The sequence below is a fragment of the Apis florea genome, unplaced genomic scaffold (assembly GCF_048593485.1).
Source record: "Apis florea isolate Af1SG1 unplaced genomic scaffold, ASM4859348v1 contig_3078_pilon, whole genome shotgun sequence".
Lineage (NCBI taxonomy): Eukaryota > Metazoa > Arthropoda > Insecta > Hymenoptera > Apidae > Apis > Apis florea.
The window spans coordinates 2,696,444-2,718,511 of NW_028256702.1; the positions used below are offsets into that span (position 1 = coordinate 2,696,444).

The 22,068-nt window shown below is 17.5% G+C and overlaps 1 protein-coding gene across 8 annotated transcripts in view; it reads right to left on the reverse strand.

Annotated features, from left to right (window-relative positions):
* Window positions 1-3,332: 3,332 nt before the first annotated feature.
* Taf3 (TBP-associated factor 3) overlaps window positions 3,333-22,068 on the reverse strand; it is a 28,483-nt gene continuing 9,747 nt past the window's right edge. For 4 of the 8 annotated variants that reach the window (XM_086908416.1, XM_086908415.1, XM_086908418.1 and 1 more), the window contains exons 6-11: window positions 15,568-15,747; window positions 15,363-15,463; window positions 14,796-15,138; window positions 8,241-8,335; window positions 5,368-5,468; window positions 3,333-4,854 (exon numbers count right to left, since the gene is read on the reverse strand). In XM_086908416.1, the coding sequence (XP_086764542.1) occupies window positions 4,790-4,854; window positions 5,368-5,468; window positions 8,241-8,335; window positions 14,796-15,138; window positions 15,363-15,463; window positions 15,568-15,747 (885 nt within the window). In that variant the 3' untranslated portion in view covers window positions 3,333-4,789. The remainder of the gene's footprint in view (window positions 4,855-5,367; window positions 5,469-8,240; window positions 8,336-14,795; window positions 15,139-15,362; window positions 15,464-15,567; window positions 15,748-22,068) is intronic. The other 4 variants (XM_086908419.1, XM_031918783.2, XM_086908421.1 and 1 more) reach the window with 3 other exon arrangements.

Sequence of the window (22,068 nt, forward strand, 5' to 3'; positions counted from 1 at the left end):
CAATTACATGATAATCTGTATAATGTGTAAAATATTAATATATTCAGGACATTTGAAGATTCAATTTCGAAAACTCAGAATAAAAGCTAATATAAAAATAATATAAAAATATCAAACACAATAAACTGAAACTTAATTATTAAATTTTAAGTAATTTAAATTATAAGCAAAATTACATTAGATGAAGTGAAGTTGAATCAGAGCGAATAGTATAATGGAAATAAAGAATTATGTCGCTAATACAAACTTTAATTGTTTACAATTTAATAAATCATTTAATAATTTAATAAATTTAATTAATAAATAAGCCTCAATTAATATTTTTGTAACAATTTATGTCTTTATTTTGATCTTTAAAATCAATCCTGCGAAAATAATTCATGAATATATTAACATCCTATAAGTATCAATATTTTATATTTTAATTTACAAATGATATTAAAATTTGTTATAAATATTACAAATATCTTAATTTAAATCATATTTTATGTACATATATTTTAATATATATTTTCTTTTTTAGATTAAAATTTAAAATTAATAAGAGAAGATTCAGGGCTGGTACTCATCAATTTTATCGATGCACAATAAATTTATATATACACAGTGTAATTATAGTAAATAACCAAGCAATTATAAATAAAATGTATGTATTTGGAAAAATAATTAGATTTGAATGTGATAATATAATATTTATTTAATAATATTAGAAGTGAAGCAGTAACTATCAAAATATTTTTAAACTTTTATCTCAAGAAATATTTTTTTTATAATTTTCAAGAATTATCATATCAAGTATTAAAATTCTTAAAATAAAAATAATTTTCTATTTTTTGTAACTATTTATTTTATGAATAATAATTTATTTATGTTAATCATAAAATTCATATTATTAGCTAACTAATAATTGAAAAAAAATAATAAGAATTTTCTGATTAATCCAATATTTATTTTATTAATACTGAAAAGAAAAATGATAAATGTAAAAATTTAAAATAATAATTTTAATTATTATATTTCGCATAAATTGAAAAATACAACAAATTATAATTAAATAACTTAAGAAAATTATATATTTATTTACATATTTATTACATATTTATTTATTTTAACTGTTAAAGAAAATTATTTATAACTTAAACTGTCTTTTTTTTGTCTATTCATTATTAATAAATTTGTACATTTATAAACAAAAAATATTTCAAAATTCAATTTTTGGACAAAAAGTTTGCGTTTGTCAATTCATAATTAAAAAGACTTTATATTTAAATATATTAAACCATTTATATTAAAAATTATTTGATGTATCAAATCATAAATGTCATAAAACATTTAAATATAATATAAATTTTTATATTATTTACTTATTTTTAATTTTTTAATTTTTATATATTATTTATGGTTATGATTGTAACACACGTAGGCTTAATGTGCTAAAATTTGGTCGAAACCGATGAGTATCAGACTTGAAGCTTTCTTTATATGCAAATTAATATTAATAATTTGCCATTAATAATAAATAATTAAATAAGTAATGATAAATAATAATAATAATAATAATAAATATAATAATAATAAATTAATTAATATATTATTATAAATATTACTTTTATGTATTATCATTTTTTTGTTAATTTTTTATTCTTGAAAATAAACATATGAAAGCGATGCTTTGTTTTCTAAATTAGTAACCATTAATTGAATATAATTACATAAATAGTAATTAATGTTTAATTAATATTAAATATAATTAGTTTACTTATTAATATATAATATATAATAATTGTTAATATAACTTTTGAAAAAATAAATATAATTATAAATAATAATTATTAAATGTAATTATTTATTAATATATTTATTATTATTATTATAAGCGAATGTATATTTAAAACATTAAATGGAAAATAATGAATAATATAATATTAAACATTACTTAATAATACATGTAAAAAGTAAAAAAAGTTAATTTCAGATATAAAAAAACATATATAAGATTAAGAAAATTAAATATAAGAGAGATATGAATAAAATTTAAATTAAATCAATTTAGAACAAAATTAATTTGATAATTTTGTATTATGTAATTATGTATTTATTTAGAATATATTGTTTGTATTTGTTAATAAAAATAATAAAGAACTCTCAAATTTTAGTAATATTTATTGTGTAATCTCTTTTTAAATATTTAACGTTTTTTATTTTATTTTTAGTAAGCAATGTTTCTATCATACAATAAAAATGATTTGCATGAAATATATATATATATATATAATTATTATATAATCGTAATGTACAAAAGTTATTTACATTTGTTTTTGCAAGATGACTTTTAATTTTTTATAACATTCAAAAAATGTTTTAATAAAATTAATTTACATTTTATTTAATTGCAAAGATTTTTTACTTTGAAATTTACTTCATCAGATTATAATATATTATTATTATTATTATTATGCAATGTCATTACTTATTTTTTAATATAAAACTATAAATTACAATAAACTATGAAATTATGTAATTATTTTTTAAATTGATTCTAATCTTGACTTTGAAAGTCTATTTTTATTATATTTATATTTAATTTAATAACAAAAAATGAAATATAATATTTGAATTATGAATAACAATATTTAATATATTACTTTTTAATATTTTTTTATGTGATATTAAAATTAACCCTAACAACTTTTAAACTTTTCTATCCTCACAAATAGAAAATTGTGAATTTATTATGTTTAAATAAAAAAAAATTACATAATAATATCATAAAGAATTTAACTTAATCATTTATATTTAGGACAATAAATAATGAATATAATGCTTCAATTTTACTGTTTTATATGATTAAATTTTTATTCTTATCACATTGAGACCCAAATACGTAGTTACATTTCATAATGCCATTTTATGTATAATGTTTAAATTGTAATGTAAATAATTATTATAAATAATAAATAATCAATATTTATTGTCAACTGAATAGATAGATTTATTCACTCAGTTTTATTAGTTTGCAAAATGAATAAATCTATCCATGTAGGTATCAATGTGGTAAGTAATATGCACTATTTATTTCTATAAAAAATATATTTTATATTGTAGATCATGCATTGTAAGTTTCATAATTATGGAAATAGTAAATGCATGAAATACTTTACTATTTCTATTTACAAATTAAAAAATAAGTTACAAAAATAATCCGAGTTGTAAGGGTTAATATTATGAGTGCAAAACAATCAGTCAATTATTTATCATTATACTCATTGCAGTTCATAATTATGGTTTAGTTTGGATATACTAAAAATACAGGTGAAAAAATGTACACAACATATTATTATGCAGAAGCTTCTGCTTTAATCAAAGAAAATAGAATTTTTTTTACTAGTTTTCAATTTTATTACATTATTAGTTTTAACACGTTGATTGCTATACAAACAATACATTATTTGTTTGTATTTATGTTACTTTTATGCAAGTTATTCATGTTGTTGAAATTATATTTTTAATTTCCAAAAAGAAAATTATAATATTTTTTTAAATATATATTATATATATAATATTCAATATTATATATTTTAATTTACTAATATGTACAGAAATAATTTTTATAAAAACCTGTAATAAAAAATTAAGTATCTCAATGACAACATAATATGATATAGTTAACATATATTAAATTTTGTCATACATAAATATTATATATAATACTATAATATTATATATAATTATGTTATAATACATTCTACATAAAAATGAATATAAAAATGGATATAAAAAATGAAAATACTATATTTATAGACTTTTGAAAAGAAATTAATATTAAATAATATAAAATCAAAAAATATTTAAGATTAGATATTTTTGATGTAATAGTAATAGCCTTTTATATTAATAATTTACTATATGAAAAAAATAATAAAATTAAATTATTTAGAATATCATTTTTTTAGATATTCATTTTTTTTTAAAAAATGAATTATAATAAGCAATAAATATTTGAATAAATATATAATAATATTCAAATTTTTTATTTTTTTCTAAAATAGAAAAATCTTTTAAAATAAATTTGAATTTTTTCTATAGCAATTAAAAATATATATAACTCAAATCTTTTATGTAGTATGTATTAAAAATAGTAGTTATTTCAAATAGAAATAGATAGAATAAATTACATGAAAATTTATTTTATTAAATTTATTAAAGAATTTAATTATTATTCTCTAATTTGTATCATTTCTAAGTGATATTTTTAACAGTTTTAGTTTTAATAAAATAATTATGTGTAGTTGAATATTATATATTTTATCAATATAAATATCACATATGTTTTATTATAAGAAGATAATAATCATTGTAAAATATTAATGTATTACTGAAAATTTAGAATTTTGAAAATTAGCTATCAACGTGTTAAAATTTAATCATGATATTATATTAACAATCACAAAAGATAACATCTTCTAAGCCAATTGGATTGCACTATCTTTCATCTTTTTACTTTTTTTCTTTATAGTCTTAACTTTCATGATAGTTTTTCCAGCCTTTCCCTTGATTGGTAAAGATTTTTCCTTTAATGATTTCATTTGTAACTTCATTTCTGCTTTTGATAATTTCTTGCTTTTCATACTTTTTACACCAAGCTTACTGTCTTTTTTAACTTTGGTAGCAGTTTGAATTGCTATACCGGATCTTACACAAGATCCGGGTAGCTTGTACTAGGCAGTAACTTTCACCTTTTTCTTCCTTTTTTTCTTCTTTTTATCATGATGAAGTTCTTGTTTTTTGGCTATACAATAGCGACAATACCAATCTTCATTGTCAGCTGGTGGTACTTGCATCCCAACACATACCCTAAATAATTGAAAACATATAAATTAAGTACAAAATAGAATTAATTTGAATATAAAAAAAAGATTTGTATATTTTTCATTTGATAATTTATTATAAATTATAAAAATAATTTTAAGTAACATGAACATAATTTTTTTATTTTATTATGAAAAAAGAAAAAGAAAGTATTAATGAAAAAAATGTTGAAAAAAAAAGAGAGAGAATTATTAATGTAGATATAATGATATTGAAATTCATATTTGATTGAGTTATAATTATAAAAACGATTTAAGTCATGAAAATATTCAGTTTATAATAAATAATTTTTTTTATAATATTAAATATAATTTTAATTTAATTTAATTTAAAAAATTGATAAATTAAATGATATATATATAATATTTAAATTTTTAACATTTTAAAATATTAAATATCAATGTACAAAATAAAACTGTTTTATTTATATTAGGAAATAATTTATTAAAATTTAACATAACTCCATAAATAATTATTTTTTTATCGAAATTCACTTACCAATGATACCATGCATCACAATCATCACAACCAACCATAGGTGATCCATCATCTTGATTACCACATGCAGGACATATCCAAACTTGATGACCACCTTGATCCTGAAAGACTCATATCACGATAAAAACACAATATACTTATCTTTTATTATATATTTGGATAACCCAACCCATCTTTTGTGTTTTTTATATTGTCATAATATCATATTACTATATTATTTATTAAAAAATATCTAATATATATTAAATTTTTAATATATTTAGATATTATATTTTATTGCTTATAATTAAAAAATTCAGAATGTGATAAAAGATTTATAATAGTATTTAATAGATAGTGATAAAATTTGTTACATCTTAAAATTAATAAAATATTTTCTAAAATATATATAAGACGAGTTAGAATATAAATGATTAAAAGTTGAATGAAAATGAAATATTTATGAATTAAAATGTATTATGATTATATAAATTGTTTATTCAATAATTTATATAATGAAAATAGCTGATGAAATAGCTGTTATGAAAATAAAAACAAAACCAAAATCTTAAAAGTAATATAAAATATAAAAATTAGATAAAATTCATGTAATTATATTATAAAATATATATTTATTTAATTAAATATAAAATTCAAGAAAATAATGTAAGTAGATATATGATTTAATGTATATGAGTGTAAATAGGGAAGGAATAATATATTTATATAAAAATTGAAGTATTGGTCTGCGGTAATGAAATCAATTTTCACTTGGCCCACAAATAAAAAAAAAAGTACATTCTATGATAAAATTATTCATTTAACAACATACATTTTAATTGTTCAAGGACCAAATTTATTAATCCAAGATCATAAAATTATTTAATTTCAGACCTATTTTTTTTTATTTATCATATTAATTACTGAAATTTTATATTTCAAATGCTTATTAGTATATACAAATTTATTTTTATAAATGCAAGTATTTAAATTATTTAAATAATAATTAGATAGTTTTATATAAAAAATAATACCTATATATATATATATAAAGTATACATAAAAAATTAATTTATATATATATATATATATATATATATATATATATATATATATATATATAATGAATTATTTAATTTTAAAATTTAAAACTTTTATATTATTTTTAATAATACAGAAAATATTTAAACAAGAAATATTACATACTATAATATAATATAATAGTATTGATATAATAGTATGTAACATATTTTACAGATAATTAAATTATTATGAAAAGCAAAAATTTTTTTTTAAATATTTTTTTTAGATGACTTAAAGAGGAATATTTGTTGCGAAATTTGATTTAATTGAATAGATAAATAATATTTCTTATATTTCAAATATTTAAATTAATAAATATTGAATATAAAATAAAAAAAACAATTTATAAAAAAAAGATAATTTTTGATTTCAGTAATTACAATATTAAAAAATCTCTTAATAAACTGTACAATAATGTTATTGCATTTTTATTTTAGATGATCATATAAGTTACTTAAAATAATTCAAATATAATGTTATATATTGATGAACTTTTATTAGTAAAATAAAAAAATATTTTTACAAGTTATATATTTTACAATTATAAAAATATTGATAAATCATTTTCAAATGCTTTAAAATCATATAAATCATAATGTTACAAAATATCTTCTATATTAGAAAAGTCATTTTTTTGTGACAATTTTTTTATCACCTATCTTAAACATTCTTTTATAATATTAAAAATAAGATAGAAAGTTTAAATTGTAATATTAGATAATTCATCTTATAGAAAATAATGTAATATATGAACATCAATATATAAATTATATATTATATGTAAATATAATATATTTAATACAAGTATAACATTAAGTATATAATATATATAAATACATAATTGTGTGTGTGTATATATATATCAGAATATTATATATAACTAGAAATATCAAAATATTTTTAGTTTTTTATTAATATTAATAATAAAAAATAAATTTAATGATTATATAAATTAAAAATTATTCAAAATTTATGGACAAATTGTGTTTATGTTGAACTTTAAATTTATACAAAAATAAAATAAATAAATTATAATAAAAATATATTATATTTTATACATTTAAAATATTCTTTTATAATTAGTTTACAAAGAATGATATTTTTTTCTATTGAATTTTTTTATAAATTTGATATTATTTTAAACAGTTTTTTGTAATAATTATTTCTTTTCTTTTATATTTTCAAATGATTTTATATAAATATATAAAAATGTAGTAATATTTATTAATAAATAAAAAATTTATTTTGAATTTATTTTGATGAGAAAAAGAAATAAAAAATGTAATAAAAGAGAAACTTATTAAATATTTAGTATATATAAATTATAATGCAGAAAAAAAAACTAATTTCAATATTAAATGTATTAATTAATTTTTATATGCATATAAAATATATGCATTTATATGCAATATATGTGAAAATTATAAATTATATACATGTATATAAATTTTATTTTACAATGTGTTATTGTATGCATAAAATATATAGATTTTGTTATAAATTCACATTGTTTTTATATACTTATAAATATAAATATATACATATACTTGTATAATTACAAGTACATGAATTAATATTAATCTTTTTAAAGAGAAAAGTTTTAAATAAGATTATTTTAATAAATTTTAAAATAGTAAAGATTTTTGGATTAAAAATTGAAAAAACGTTTCTAATATCATAATCATAATGAATTCAAGCAAAAGCTAAAATTAATGCACAAACCCATGTATTTCTATGAAACTGACGTAGATAGAAACTAGGTGATACTTTAAAAAAAGTACCCAATGACTTTAAAATGGGAATGTACTCACCACAGTAGTGGTTGATGTTGGGGGCAGCGCAATCCTGCCATTTTCTTTGTCTTCTTTAGCATCATCCTTTTTAAGAGCTGCATCTGCTTTCGTCTCTGTGCCGTTAAAACCGTTGGTTATATTCCTAACTGTTTTGCATGCTATGTTTAATAACAACATGCAAGTTGCATGCAATCAAACCTTCACTATTTTGTAAACTATTTAATCTTCCTTTATATATATATATAAAATAGTTATTTATTTTATTTTTATAAAAATAATGAAATATATTATTTATTGATATATATTTTTTCTTTTAAATTTAAATTTATCATGATTAAATCTATTTATTACTAATTAAAAAATTGTTTATTATTTTTTTATAACTATATTTTTTATATAATTAATTTTCTTTATAATAAATATTTATTCTAAATATTTATTATAATAAATTAAAGACATAAATGTATAATTTATTTAAAGAATAGATTTAAATAAATATAAAATATTTTTTCTTTTTTTTTTCTAATATAATACATTAAATCTAATTTTTAAAAATAAACAAGATATACATAGATAATAAAGTACATTAATAAATATTATAATAAATATATATAATATTTTTTATATAAAATATGAAATAAATAAGAAAAAAAAAAAAAAAATGTATTTAACATTATATCTTATATAATGTTATATATCAATAAAATAATATATAATTATATAAATTTCACTTATTATAAATTAGTGTGCTCTAATAAAATTATTTTTTTATTGTTTTTTAAATTTCGTATTAATTTCTCAAATATACTTTAATATTTTTATATTTTATCAAATATATTTATCATATATTTATAATTCATTTTCATTTTTAAATAAATAATAAAATAGTGTTTCATAATTTGCTGCCCCCTTTTTTTTAAAAAATTAATATATATTGTCATAATATAATTTATAATTGAAATAATTTATTTCAAATTATTATTTGAAATTGCATTATATGTATTGTATCAAATTTAATTTTTTTTATTATTTCTTTTATTTATTCTAAAGAATTCTATACCTATATTTAAAAAAATATAAATTATTTTAAAATCTTTAATGTTTCCATATTATATGTCATATTAAAATTATTATATTCAATAATATTCAATTTATATTTATATATTTTTCAATTTTTATCTTGTTTAATTCTTTAATAATTTACTTAATTTTTTAATAACAAATTAATAAATTATTGTATTAATATCATATAAAAATAATATGCATTTCTTTAATTTTATTTTAAATATTTTATTATAAAATAGTATATTTTAATAAAATAAATATCAATAATATTGATATTTATTAGCATGAAGAAAAAAAAATTGAGTCAAAAATATCAATTTTATAATTTATAATTATAATTGAAAATTTATATATATTAATATATAATAATGTATGTGTATAGTAAAATGTTATTAATTTATGTTTATTCTATATATTACAGTTTATAAAATTTTTTTATATGTTTATATGTTTATGTTTTATATTGTTTTATATGTTTATAGGCATTATTAAATATTATTTTATTCTTTTAAATATCTATTACTTAAAAATCATTTCTATAAATAGAAAATTATAATAAAAAATAATATAATTAAAATTTAAATAATAAAATATAATTTTATTAAACTCATATATAGCATGTTTCAACATATCGGTTGCATGATTTTTCAGATATTTCTGACAGTTTGAGAAAAAAAAAAATTTGAAATGAAAAATTATCAATGCTTTATTGTTAACAAATTTCAAAGTAAAAAATACAAATATATTATTTTTTTTTTATAGAAAATCGGGATTACTTTTTTTTTTTAAATTCTGTATTACTTTTCCTATAAATGTCATATAATAAAATGTAATATTATAAATAATATTAAGACGAATCCAATAATATGCAACATCAATATATTTATTCAACTATTTGGTGAAAAAAACATTTTTAAAAAGATTTCTTATCAAGCACTAATATTTTTGTTTCTATTTTCCTTTACTATTATGTACGCTTTTGCTATGTAAATAATAAATAGACTTGATCTTGTTAATAATCTGAAATTATATTATCTAGTATTAATCTCAAATAAATAATTCAAATTACATGCTGTTTTCTTTTTTCATGCAGAGTTTTTTTCTTTTCATTAAATTTCAATATCAGATAATATAATTACTAAACTAATTACTATATATAATATAATATAATATAATTACTAAACTATTACTAATATAATTAAAAACTAATTATGAAAATGAAATTATTAAATCTGTTTATTCCAACAGCAAAGCAAACATAATAAAGTAAAATTGGAAGAAAAATATTAATATTTGGATTTTTATTTTATTAAATATGTAATTTTTCTCATGAACGAATGTACTAATATTGCATATTATTGAATTCGTCTCAATATCATTTATACAATATTACATAGAAAAAGTTATACAATAATTTAAAAAATGATGCCGATTTTTTGTAAAAAAATATTCGTTTTCACTTTTATAATTTATTAATTATAGATCATCGATATTTTTTATTTTAAGTTTAATTTTTTCTCAAACAACTAGAAGTGCCTGAAAAATCTTAACCGATACACTGAACATTTTGTATAAAATGTTTCTAAAATATATATGTTATAAATAATAACAATAAACAATAAAAATAATATTATATTTAATAGAATTGATTATCTATAATATTTAATCCATATCTAATATCTAATCTAATCTATATTATATAGATTATATGAAATTAATAGATCATTAATTTTATATTTAATAGAATATGGAATATTTAGTAAAAAAATTTGCAATAAATTTAGAAGTTTTATTTTTTTTAATATTATCTATTATAAAATTCAAATTGAATTGTTTAAATTTAAGACACATAAATAATTTTAAACCATAAATTTTTCAATCATAATTTCAGAATATTAATTGATATAAAAATGATTGTTGATAAAAAAAAATCTATACACAAGGAAAATTTATAATTTATAAATATAAATTCTCAACAAGAAAAATTAAATATAACAAAAAAATACAACATAACTATAATATATAACTATTAATATATAATATAATAAAAGATAACAATAATTTATTAAGAAAACTAGTAAATAATAAAATAATATATATAAATAATAAAATAACTATAAATAATAAAAAATATTTTAATAATTTTTATAAATTACTTGTAAAATAAAATTTATATTAAAATTTTCTTCTTTTTTTATGAAAAATTAAATATAATATTTTAAAAATATATTTTCTAAGTATAATATATTAAGTAAGTATAATATATCATAGATTTATTAAAAATTTTATTCTAAATTTTTTTTAACATTTCATATAAATAATTTAAATGAAAATATAGAATAAAATTTATTATTTTATTAAAATTTTTTCTTGTAAAAAATAAATATATAAAAATATTATATAAATAATTATATAAATAAATTTAAATATTTATTAATATTTAAATATTATTGATATAAAGTAATTATATTTTTTAATCAAAAAATTATTGAAATTATTTAAATTCTTTTTATTAAATTCAAGATATAATTTTAAGAAAATTATTTTAAACATATATACATATATATAATTATTATTATTTAATAACATTCTTGATATAATAATATTTTTGAAGATATAAAATGAATATAAATTTTTTTTAAAAAATCAATAAAAGAATTAACTGATTGTGAAAAAAATTACAAATTACTATAGTTTTTAAAATATTTATATTTTTTATAACAATTGTTTGAAATTTGAGAATCTATAATATATATATATATTCTACTATCTTATATAATATTTTGTTAATTATGATTTCATGATTCAGTTCTTTAATAATAACATTTTTTCTTAAAATGAGGATAAAATAATTTAATATTAGGGGCTGCAAATTTAAATATTTTTAGAATATGATTGTATTAAAAACACTATTTATTTTCTAATAAATATATCTATAGAATAGAGATATACTTAAAAAGATTTTTATAATTTGTATTATTCTAGAAAAAAGTATTTAAAAAATTTTATATCTTATTTTTTTTTACATTATATAATTTATATCAATATAATTTTTAAAATTTTTATCTATAAATAATGCAGTCTGTTTCTGTGAAAATCTATTTTTATATGTATATTGTAAATGAATAATTATACTTAAAATGATTTTCAAATGTATCTAATTTTATCATATAATATTATGTAAAAGTATTCTCTTTTTCCTATTAAATCAAATGTTTTTATTATATTATTTTATATAAATTATATAAAATATATCAAATGTGCATTACAGAAAGAAATATTAAAAGAAGAAAAGAAAGTTTGAAACCCATTTAAATAGAAGTATAATATAAGAAAGGTCTTAGAACTTGGTTCATTAAAATTAATTACCTAAAAAATTTATCATTAAATAATATTCAATATTAAAATAGTTTAAAAAAAAAGTTTATAAAAAAAATCATAAATAATATTAACATAATATAATTAAGTTCTGAGACTTCTTTCAATATAAAAAGATTCCACCTAAGTAGATTCCACCTAACTGAATGATAGAAGTGCTAATTGAATTTGAAATGATCAAGTAAATTGGTAATCACAACACGAAATAAGTAACAAATCTAATATAGGCTATGAAGTTGTTCTACATATACACTTTAGAGACAAATGTATCTATACAACAAAGCAGGCCAAATGAAAATTATACCGTCACCGCAAGTCATGAATGCATAGAAAGTAAAAAATGAAATATTTGGAAATTGGATTATTGGATGAGGTAAAAATGGTATCGATGGGTCGAGTTAATTATTGTATCAAAAGTAATATCATTTATATATAAAGTAATTAGATATTTGACATCTATATGAAATATTGGTTTGAAATTCAAATAAATTATCTAATATATTTTTATTTGAAGTATTATATGAAAGCATATATAGTTTATATATATATGTATATATATGCATACATATATAGGGTGTACAATATAAGAGTATTTTTTATTATGACATTTCTAATAATTTTACAAAAAAATATTTGAAACAAAAATTAATTAGTCTTATTATAACTATAATAAAAGATTTTTTCAAAAATTCGTTTTTTTAAATAAAAAATCATGAACATCTTAATTTTTGTAAATGGCATTATGTATTTTTGATTTGATCAAGCAATTGACATCAAAATGAATTCAATAATCTATTATGATCTTTTCAGAAATTTTGGCCAACTAATTAATATTAATATGAAAAATTATTTTATTTTAATTATATAATTATAATTAATTATAAACAACACTAAAATAAGAATCATATCTAATAAATATTATTTAAAATATTTTATAATTGCTTATTATACAATATGTGCAAAACGATATTATTATTATTATTATTGTATCTATTATTAATTTTACTTGTTGTATAATCTTCTTAATTATAGTTTGACAATTTTAGTACTGTTTTAAATATATAGTCAATAATATATAATTACATAATTAAATTCAAATAACTTGAATTTAAATAATTTTTCATATTAATATTTCTAATCATTGAGCCAAAATTTTAAATTCAAAATGTAAAAATTGTAATATTAAATTGTAGGCTATTGAATTTGTTTTGATATCAATTGCAATTATAAAGGCAAAGATATATAATACGATTCACAAAAATCATTAAATTGTTAAAAAAACAAATTTTTGCAATTTTTTTTATTACAATTTGTAGCTGATTAACTTTTCTTTAAAATATTTTTCTGTGAAATTATTGGAATGCTATAAACATGGATGATTACTTTTAGATTGTACAGCATATATATGTATATATATTCATATACAAATACATATATAATATATATAATAGCAATATTAATCTAAATAAAAATATGAATAATAGTGATTAATAAATAATCAATTTAATTAAAGAGGGCTGTCATTTCAACTTGTTATATGAGATATGAAAAAATAAATTTATGTATGAAATTTGTAGATTTCTTTTTTTTGCAATTAATTACTATCAATTATATGAAGTTTCTAAGAATATAAAATCAAAATATACTATTATTTTATTTTACAAAATTTTATATAGTATATTATAATTTTATTTAATAATATTATTTAATAATATACTTATATTTATATAAGCAGAGAAGTAATTACCTTTACAAAATGTAAATATACTGAAACTTTTAATAAATTTATATTAATAAAACAAACGTAAAGTTTATATTTATCTTAATAATATAATTGAAAAAGATATATTAATTTACTGTACAAAAAACTTAAGAAAATAATCATCAAAAAATATTATTTTTATTATAAAGATTATAAAATTTAACAGCCCTCATATATTTATTGTATTAATTTTATATATTTGATTTTAATATATGAGAAATACTCTGAAATATTTGAAAACATAATCAAATGTTATATTTAAAAATAAAATAAAATATTATATTTAATAATATAATTACATGTTATATTTAAAAATATAACATTTTATATTTGAAATATATGATTATATCATATAAAAGCGTACTTACAAAATAATACGGTGGTTGTTGTTGCATCAGAGGAGTTGGGAGCTTAGGAGTAGGATCAAATTGAGATGGAGGAGTCTCTCTTTGAGGTAAGGCTTTGAAGAGAGATTTCTTTGCTCGAGGAACTGTTGCAAGTGGCACACTAGTAAGATTGGCAGAGAAAGTATCTGTAGGAAGAGCAGGGCTTCCATCTAACGTTCCCTCCTCTGTTTTCTTACTTGCCGACTTTTGCTTTGGTGGTCGCGTGACTAATGCTGATATTTTGGCCAATTCTGGACTTGGTTCTCGTTTTGTCTCATCTTCAGGTTTCTTCAGTAATGTTTTTATAGTTCTATAACACATTTCCCTAATAATAATATATGCGTTATTAAATACGCATGTATTGGAATGTATTCAACATTAACGCATAATATACTTTGATAATTATAAATAAATAATGCTAAATATTTCAACATTGAAAATAAATAAAAAAGAATTTTTTGAATGATACTATAATTTTTTTTAATGATATTGTAATTAATAAAATAAAAAAATAAATTATTAATAAAATAAAAATAATTGTGAGCTTACATTTTCTTCATTGGAGCAGTATCTGGCGTTGGTGGTCTCGGAGATGCTGTACCTAATTTTAATGTTATTTTTGGTACAGCTTCAAAATTTTTATCTTCTTTCTGCAATAATATAATATTAAAATATCAATTTTTTAATTTTTAATTTTGATAGAAAAGTAATAACTAATATAATATTATAAATAATTATAAAAAAATTTTTCTACCTCTTTTTCTTTTCGTTTATCTTTCTTTTCTCTTTTTTCTTTAATTTTATCTATTTTTTCTTTTTTATCTATTTTGTCTTTCTTTTCTTTTATTTTATCTCCTTTTTCTTTGTGTTTTTCTTTTTTATCTTTTTTCTTCTTTAATTTATCTTTCTTTTCTTTTTTATGTTCTTTTGATTTCTGAAAATAAAATTTATATATGATTTAATTAATATAGTAACTTAATAATAGAAATCTTATAATTCTTTACAAATTATTTAAGAAATATAATGAAATATAAAGTATATATTTCTGGATAAAAAAAATAGCATTATTTTTTATTTTTTTAATTTTTTATATTCTATATTCAATTCTCTCTCTCTCTCTCTCTCTCTCTCTCTCTCTCTCTCTCTCTCTCTCTCTCTCACTCACTCACTCACTCACTCACTCACTCACTCACTCACTCACTCACTCACTCACTCACTCATATAATATATAAAACAAAATATTTATAAATTTTATAAGAATATAACAATTATTCATAAATTTGTAATATAAAAAACTCATATATAGAAATATAAAATTTAAAAAAAAAAGTTGAAATAATAGTGAAATCACATTATTATCACAAAAAATTCATATTTCTATGATTTTTTGATAACTGATAAATATAAACTAATATTTTGAAACAATTCAAACGTAAAAAAATTAAATAAAGTAAAATAAAAAAATTATTAGATTAAATTGATAAAAAGTATATTAATTCAATAATATTCCGAATATTGTTACAAAAAAAGACGAAAATTAAATTTTTTAAAAAATCTTATATAAAAAAAAAAAAAAATTCTAAAAAACTTTCTGCACTATCCTCTATATATCCTCTGTATACTTTCTTGTAAAACGAGCTGTGAAGCAAATTGCAAAAAAATTAAAATGTTAATTTAAATGTCAAGATTAAATATTTACTATAATTGATAAAAAAATTATCATTAACAATGAGATATAAAAATATAGTTACACTATAAAAGAATAGTATAATTTGTCTTAAAATAAAATAATTATATAATAGCTTTAAATTATGAAAATAATAGAAAGTAAAGATTAAAAAAAAATAATGTATACGATAATATTTTTTCTATTAAATATATTTTAAATATATTTTATTAAATATATGTATAATTATATACACTTATATATTTATATATTTTGTTATCATTTGCTTAGAATTTATATTTGAATATGAAAAAAATATTTAATACTAACGAATTTTTTTCACAAGTAATCCAAAATTCAGAACATTATAAAATTTTGGGAATATGTAAAACATTAATCAGTTTCCACAATTTTTCAAGTACTTTCTATAATCTAATAAAAAAAAAATTCAAATATAATCTTATATATATATATATATATATATATATAATTTAAAAAAAATTGCAGTTTTAAAAATAAATAATATGTCTTTAATAAAAAATTAAGATCAATATGATAATTTAAAGATAAATTTAATGAGTTAATAAAATATAATTTTGTAGTGATTTTAAATTCAGAAATTGCAATATTATAATTGCAATATAATAACAACTGAAGAAAGAGGGGAGAAAAAAAGAGAATTAGAGAATTTCAAATTCACGATTCTCAAATTTTCACAAAAACCTGGACTCTATTCATTATCTTTCTTAAAAGATTTTAATTAAAAAAAAAAAAAAAAAAATTATTTGTGAGTTATAAATTGCGCAATTGTGACAAACAAGTTATTAAAACGTTTGTTATTATGTGTCATATAATAAATATCTCAGATTGTTTATTTTCATAAAATTTATATTCAATGAAGTTGATTATGTATAATATAATTTAAGATTATTTACATTTGCTTGTTATGCTTTTTTTTTTTATTTTTTTCATATTCTATAAAATGTAATCAAAATGTTTTCTTTTAAATTGGCTATAGCGATCATGTTAAAGAATTTAATGAATTAATGATTAGTAAAAATTTTTTCTCGCTTAAAGAATTAAAAATAGAGAAGTTTAACAAGAATATTACAAACATCTCGTACAGATATTATCAGAAGTGAATTTGTTAAAATGGATTGCTTGATGCATATAGATGATACAATGTCATTATGGTTCCATTGCTATTATGTTTGTTTCTAATGATACAATAATGAGACATCATCAACAACAACAACAAAATTAAACAATATGTTCTATTTCAACGATTTAAAAAAAAGTTATAAAAAATTAATTATATAAGTGCATGTTTGACAAGTCAAACATGTTCAGAGACTTCTATTCATATTAAATTTTTTCTTTCTTTTATGATCTATTTATAATAATCATTAATATTTATTTATGATAAATCATTAATAGAATAATATATCAAGAACATATCTTTTTCATAGATATTAAAAAATTTAAAAATTTAATTTTTTTTTTATACCGAATTTAATTTCTCTTTGGAATCCTCTGTTTTTTACTATATTTGCATTTCACCATTAGATATGTATTTGTAATTGATTGTATCAATCAATTATGTATTATGCAATTTTCTTTTGCTGCTAAAGTCGTTTTAAAAAAATGAAATTAAGCTTTGAAAATTTAACTATTTTTTGTTATAATTTGCAAACTATGAAAAATACAGAAAAAGATTTGAAATAAAAATTGTTTCTTTTCATAAAGATTATCATTTCGTAAAACATTTATCATTTATATTTTTATTATTATTTATATTTTATTATTGTTTATTGTTTTAATTTATAAATAAAAAAATTAATATTTAAAAAAAAATTTAATATAAAATTTTAATCAATAATTTAAATAAATACACTAGATTGAAAAATAGATTCTTATTATATTTCTAAATATAAAAATAATAACTGCTTAATGTATATTCTAATGTGATTTCTGCTTAGAAGAACTTTGTACAGAAATTTTTCGATTTGTATTTAATATTCTGATTTATATTATATAATTAATCTATAATATATATATATTAATTTACATATATGAAATAATATCATTAAATTACAGTTTCTTATTCATAATCAACTTTTGTAAAAAAAAAATCGAAGTTAATATTTTGTTAATTATTTTTTTAAAGTTAAAATTATTATAATATAGTAAAGTTAAATTTATTATAAATTACGATTATTTATTTATACATAATAATAAGAGTGAATATATTAATGAGAAATCAAATAATTTTGAAAATTTAAAAGAATTTTTTTCACAATTTTGTCGCTTCATTGATTCATTGTTTTATTGTTTCATATCCGTCAATCATGCTATTATATAATATAATGTGGATGAACAAGTTTCTATTTACAACATTTTTTGAAGAAAATTAGTATAAAGAATAATTTATAATATTATTAATAATATAATTCATGTTATTTATATGTTATTCATTGTTATTCACTAATTTTTTATTGAATCTCTTTATTATTTGATATATAAAAAAATAAAGAAAATTGATAATTGCATTAAAATAATATATTAAAAATTTATTAGATTTTATAAAATAGTTATATGTATAGGTTTCTTTTTTTTTTCTCATCTGATATTTATCTAATATTTAATAAAAGAAAGAAATATAAAAATTTCTCTACTTTTGAAAATTCAACAATATAATAAAGCTGTATTTATTTAAAAAAAAGTAGTTATTTTGTTTTTTTATATCTTCATGTAGTTATTTAGATTGTTAATTAAAACTTTTTGAAAAACTTAAAAAAATTATTAATTTTTTGTTTTTTTTATTTGTATAAATAATTAATAAATATTTTATTAGATAGTTCTTACGAAAAGAAACAATTTTTGTCTGAAAAATTTTTTTGTATTTCTTATAATTTGCGAATTATAATTCATAAGTAAAATCAAATAATTTTAGCTGAATTTTTAAGGATTAATTTCAATTTCTTAAAGTGATTTTGGACAACAACAAAAAATTACATAATACATACCTGCATAAGCACTATATATTTCCAAAATTTCATAATTTTTTGAATTTTCGATTTAGAGATCTTTCCTTATAAACTATTCTCTTCATGAATGCTCTTATTGGGTACGGTAGGAACAATCAAATCTTGGTCAATCGTATATCCAAATTTTGAAAATAATCAATTTATAAAAATAATGAAGCTAAAAATTAAAAAATTGAATAAGCACATCATTTCAATTGAATGACAATAGAAACAGTTGAACAAGTATGACATGTACTTCAACAGTGGCCTATAAAATCAAGACCTTATGATTATAAAAAAAGTTGCATGGAATAAAACTGAATTCAATATGTGTATAGTGATGTGTATAACATATAATGTGTAAAACATCTAAGATTATTCGCACGCGCAATAGTATTGTAGTGAATGAAAACTTGTAAGTGCATGTATATATGTGTCGAATGCTCCGACTGAGATGTATATTTGAGTATAGAAGCTGGTGCTTGTGACCATGATGTATTTTCTTCATGTAATGGACTGCTTTAGTGTACGCGTGTCTATACGAAAATTTCTCAATATCACAGTAGATAATCATGTTCGACGGTCAGAATGTACAATGTACAACTGTACAATGTGTTGTTACAAAAAAATTATTTCTCGTATCTGATGGTCAGAAATGGGGTATGATAATAACCAATAAACCAATAATATCGCGGTCAATGCCTGACAATGCAACACTCTAAGTTAGAGAAAAATTTCTCGAATTGATCAATGTATAAAAATATCATGATACTGATAATCAAAAATTGATCAAGATATATTTATTATAAATTTTCTTGAAGAATAATTGGTTGCCGTTGAATCAACCGTATCTGGATGTCACCCTTAGAATGGGTTCCATTCCAGTCAGACTGAAACATGTCAAACATATACAATTACAAATATCGACTAAACTCTTCTCAAAAACTATAGTCTTCTCAGAATATTTTCAAGAACATCATTCTTTATTTAGGCTTAATAGAGATCAGTGACCGATAATAGAAAAGAGTTTCCATACGAGGATTTTCTTCTTTGAATAAGTTGTCATAAATCTCACGAGCAATAGAGATCAAAGAATATCCGTATTCTAATTGTATAATTTAATTTAATCAATTTCAGAAATAGATCATATTTCAATATAAGTTCAATTTTTTACCATACTTTATACATTTGTCAATAAGCTTTCATATTCATTAAAAAATGTATTCAACTGAGTTGCAAGTCATAAATGCATGTTTTCATTAAATATGAATTTTTATCCTCGTAGGATATTTTTAATGGATGAAATAAATAATAATACCAGATTAGAATTATGACAGAGATTGCGTTAACACGAAATTTTTGGAGGATAAGATTGTACAGATATGCAGTACAATATTACTTTCTTTGTATCTTTCTTTAAATCATAATTGAAACAGTTATTGTTTTTTACACTACAATTACTGTAGTGTAAAAAATATTGTAGTGTACAAGTAAACTATACAATACGTTCAAACTTGCATAATAGTAATTGAGAAGACAACAATCTCATAAAAAGATTGATAAGCACAGTTAAAATTTTAATATGATGAGAATGTGGATAATTTTTTTATTCATCCTTATATGTTTTATATATGATAGTCGAATTTGTAATTATCAAAGCATTTACTAGTACTGTAAAAGCAAAATGAAGATGCCTCTGTTATTTTTGTAACATTGAAAATATATAGAGAAAATATTCTATTATTTCTCCTATTATTATTATTCTATGAAAATCTGTATAATATAGAATATCCTTTCGTACCACAACTATCATAATTACGGATGGTTTAGATAAGAATTCAAGTTGAATTATAATGTATTCTTCTTATAGCATTGCAAAATAAATAAATTTTAATGAATCCAGTTAATCTCTTAAAAAAAAAAAAATGTATAACAAAACAGAAAATTTTTAAGAATTTTCCGTAAGAAATGCAATTGTGCAGTTTCTAGCTGATTATTTTGCATTTCTTTTTTTAAATGAATACTAAGTATCTATGAAAATTTCTTTTATATATAAGGTAACGAAAGTATTCGAACGCTTACATTTATATTTAATTTTTGAAGAACGAATATAAGGAATTTGTTTGAAACAATGAGAGGTATAGTATAGTAGAAGAGAAATCTCAAGATTATATCAGCAAAATTTGAAAATGATTCATCAATTTGTGCAGTAATTATAATACATTTATTATAAACACGCACCGTTAGTAAGTTACAAAAGTATTCGAACGTTTCATACATGCAATATTATTTAATATTAATATTTTGTTGAATCACTTTGGTGATAATAATTTGTCTCAGTCAATGTTCCATACTGTGAACCAATGATTTTGTAAAATTATAATTGATGAAATTCCATATTTCTATAATTTTTTCTTTAAGCATCTGCTTTGAAGATATTTGAAATTTATTTAATTTTTTGTTTATTTCAGCAAAATAAATTTTCAATGGGATATATTGTATACGATCCATTTTTCCATGATTTACGCTGTATATTTAGGATTGTTGTCTTATTGAAAGTAAA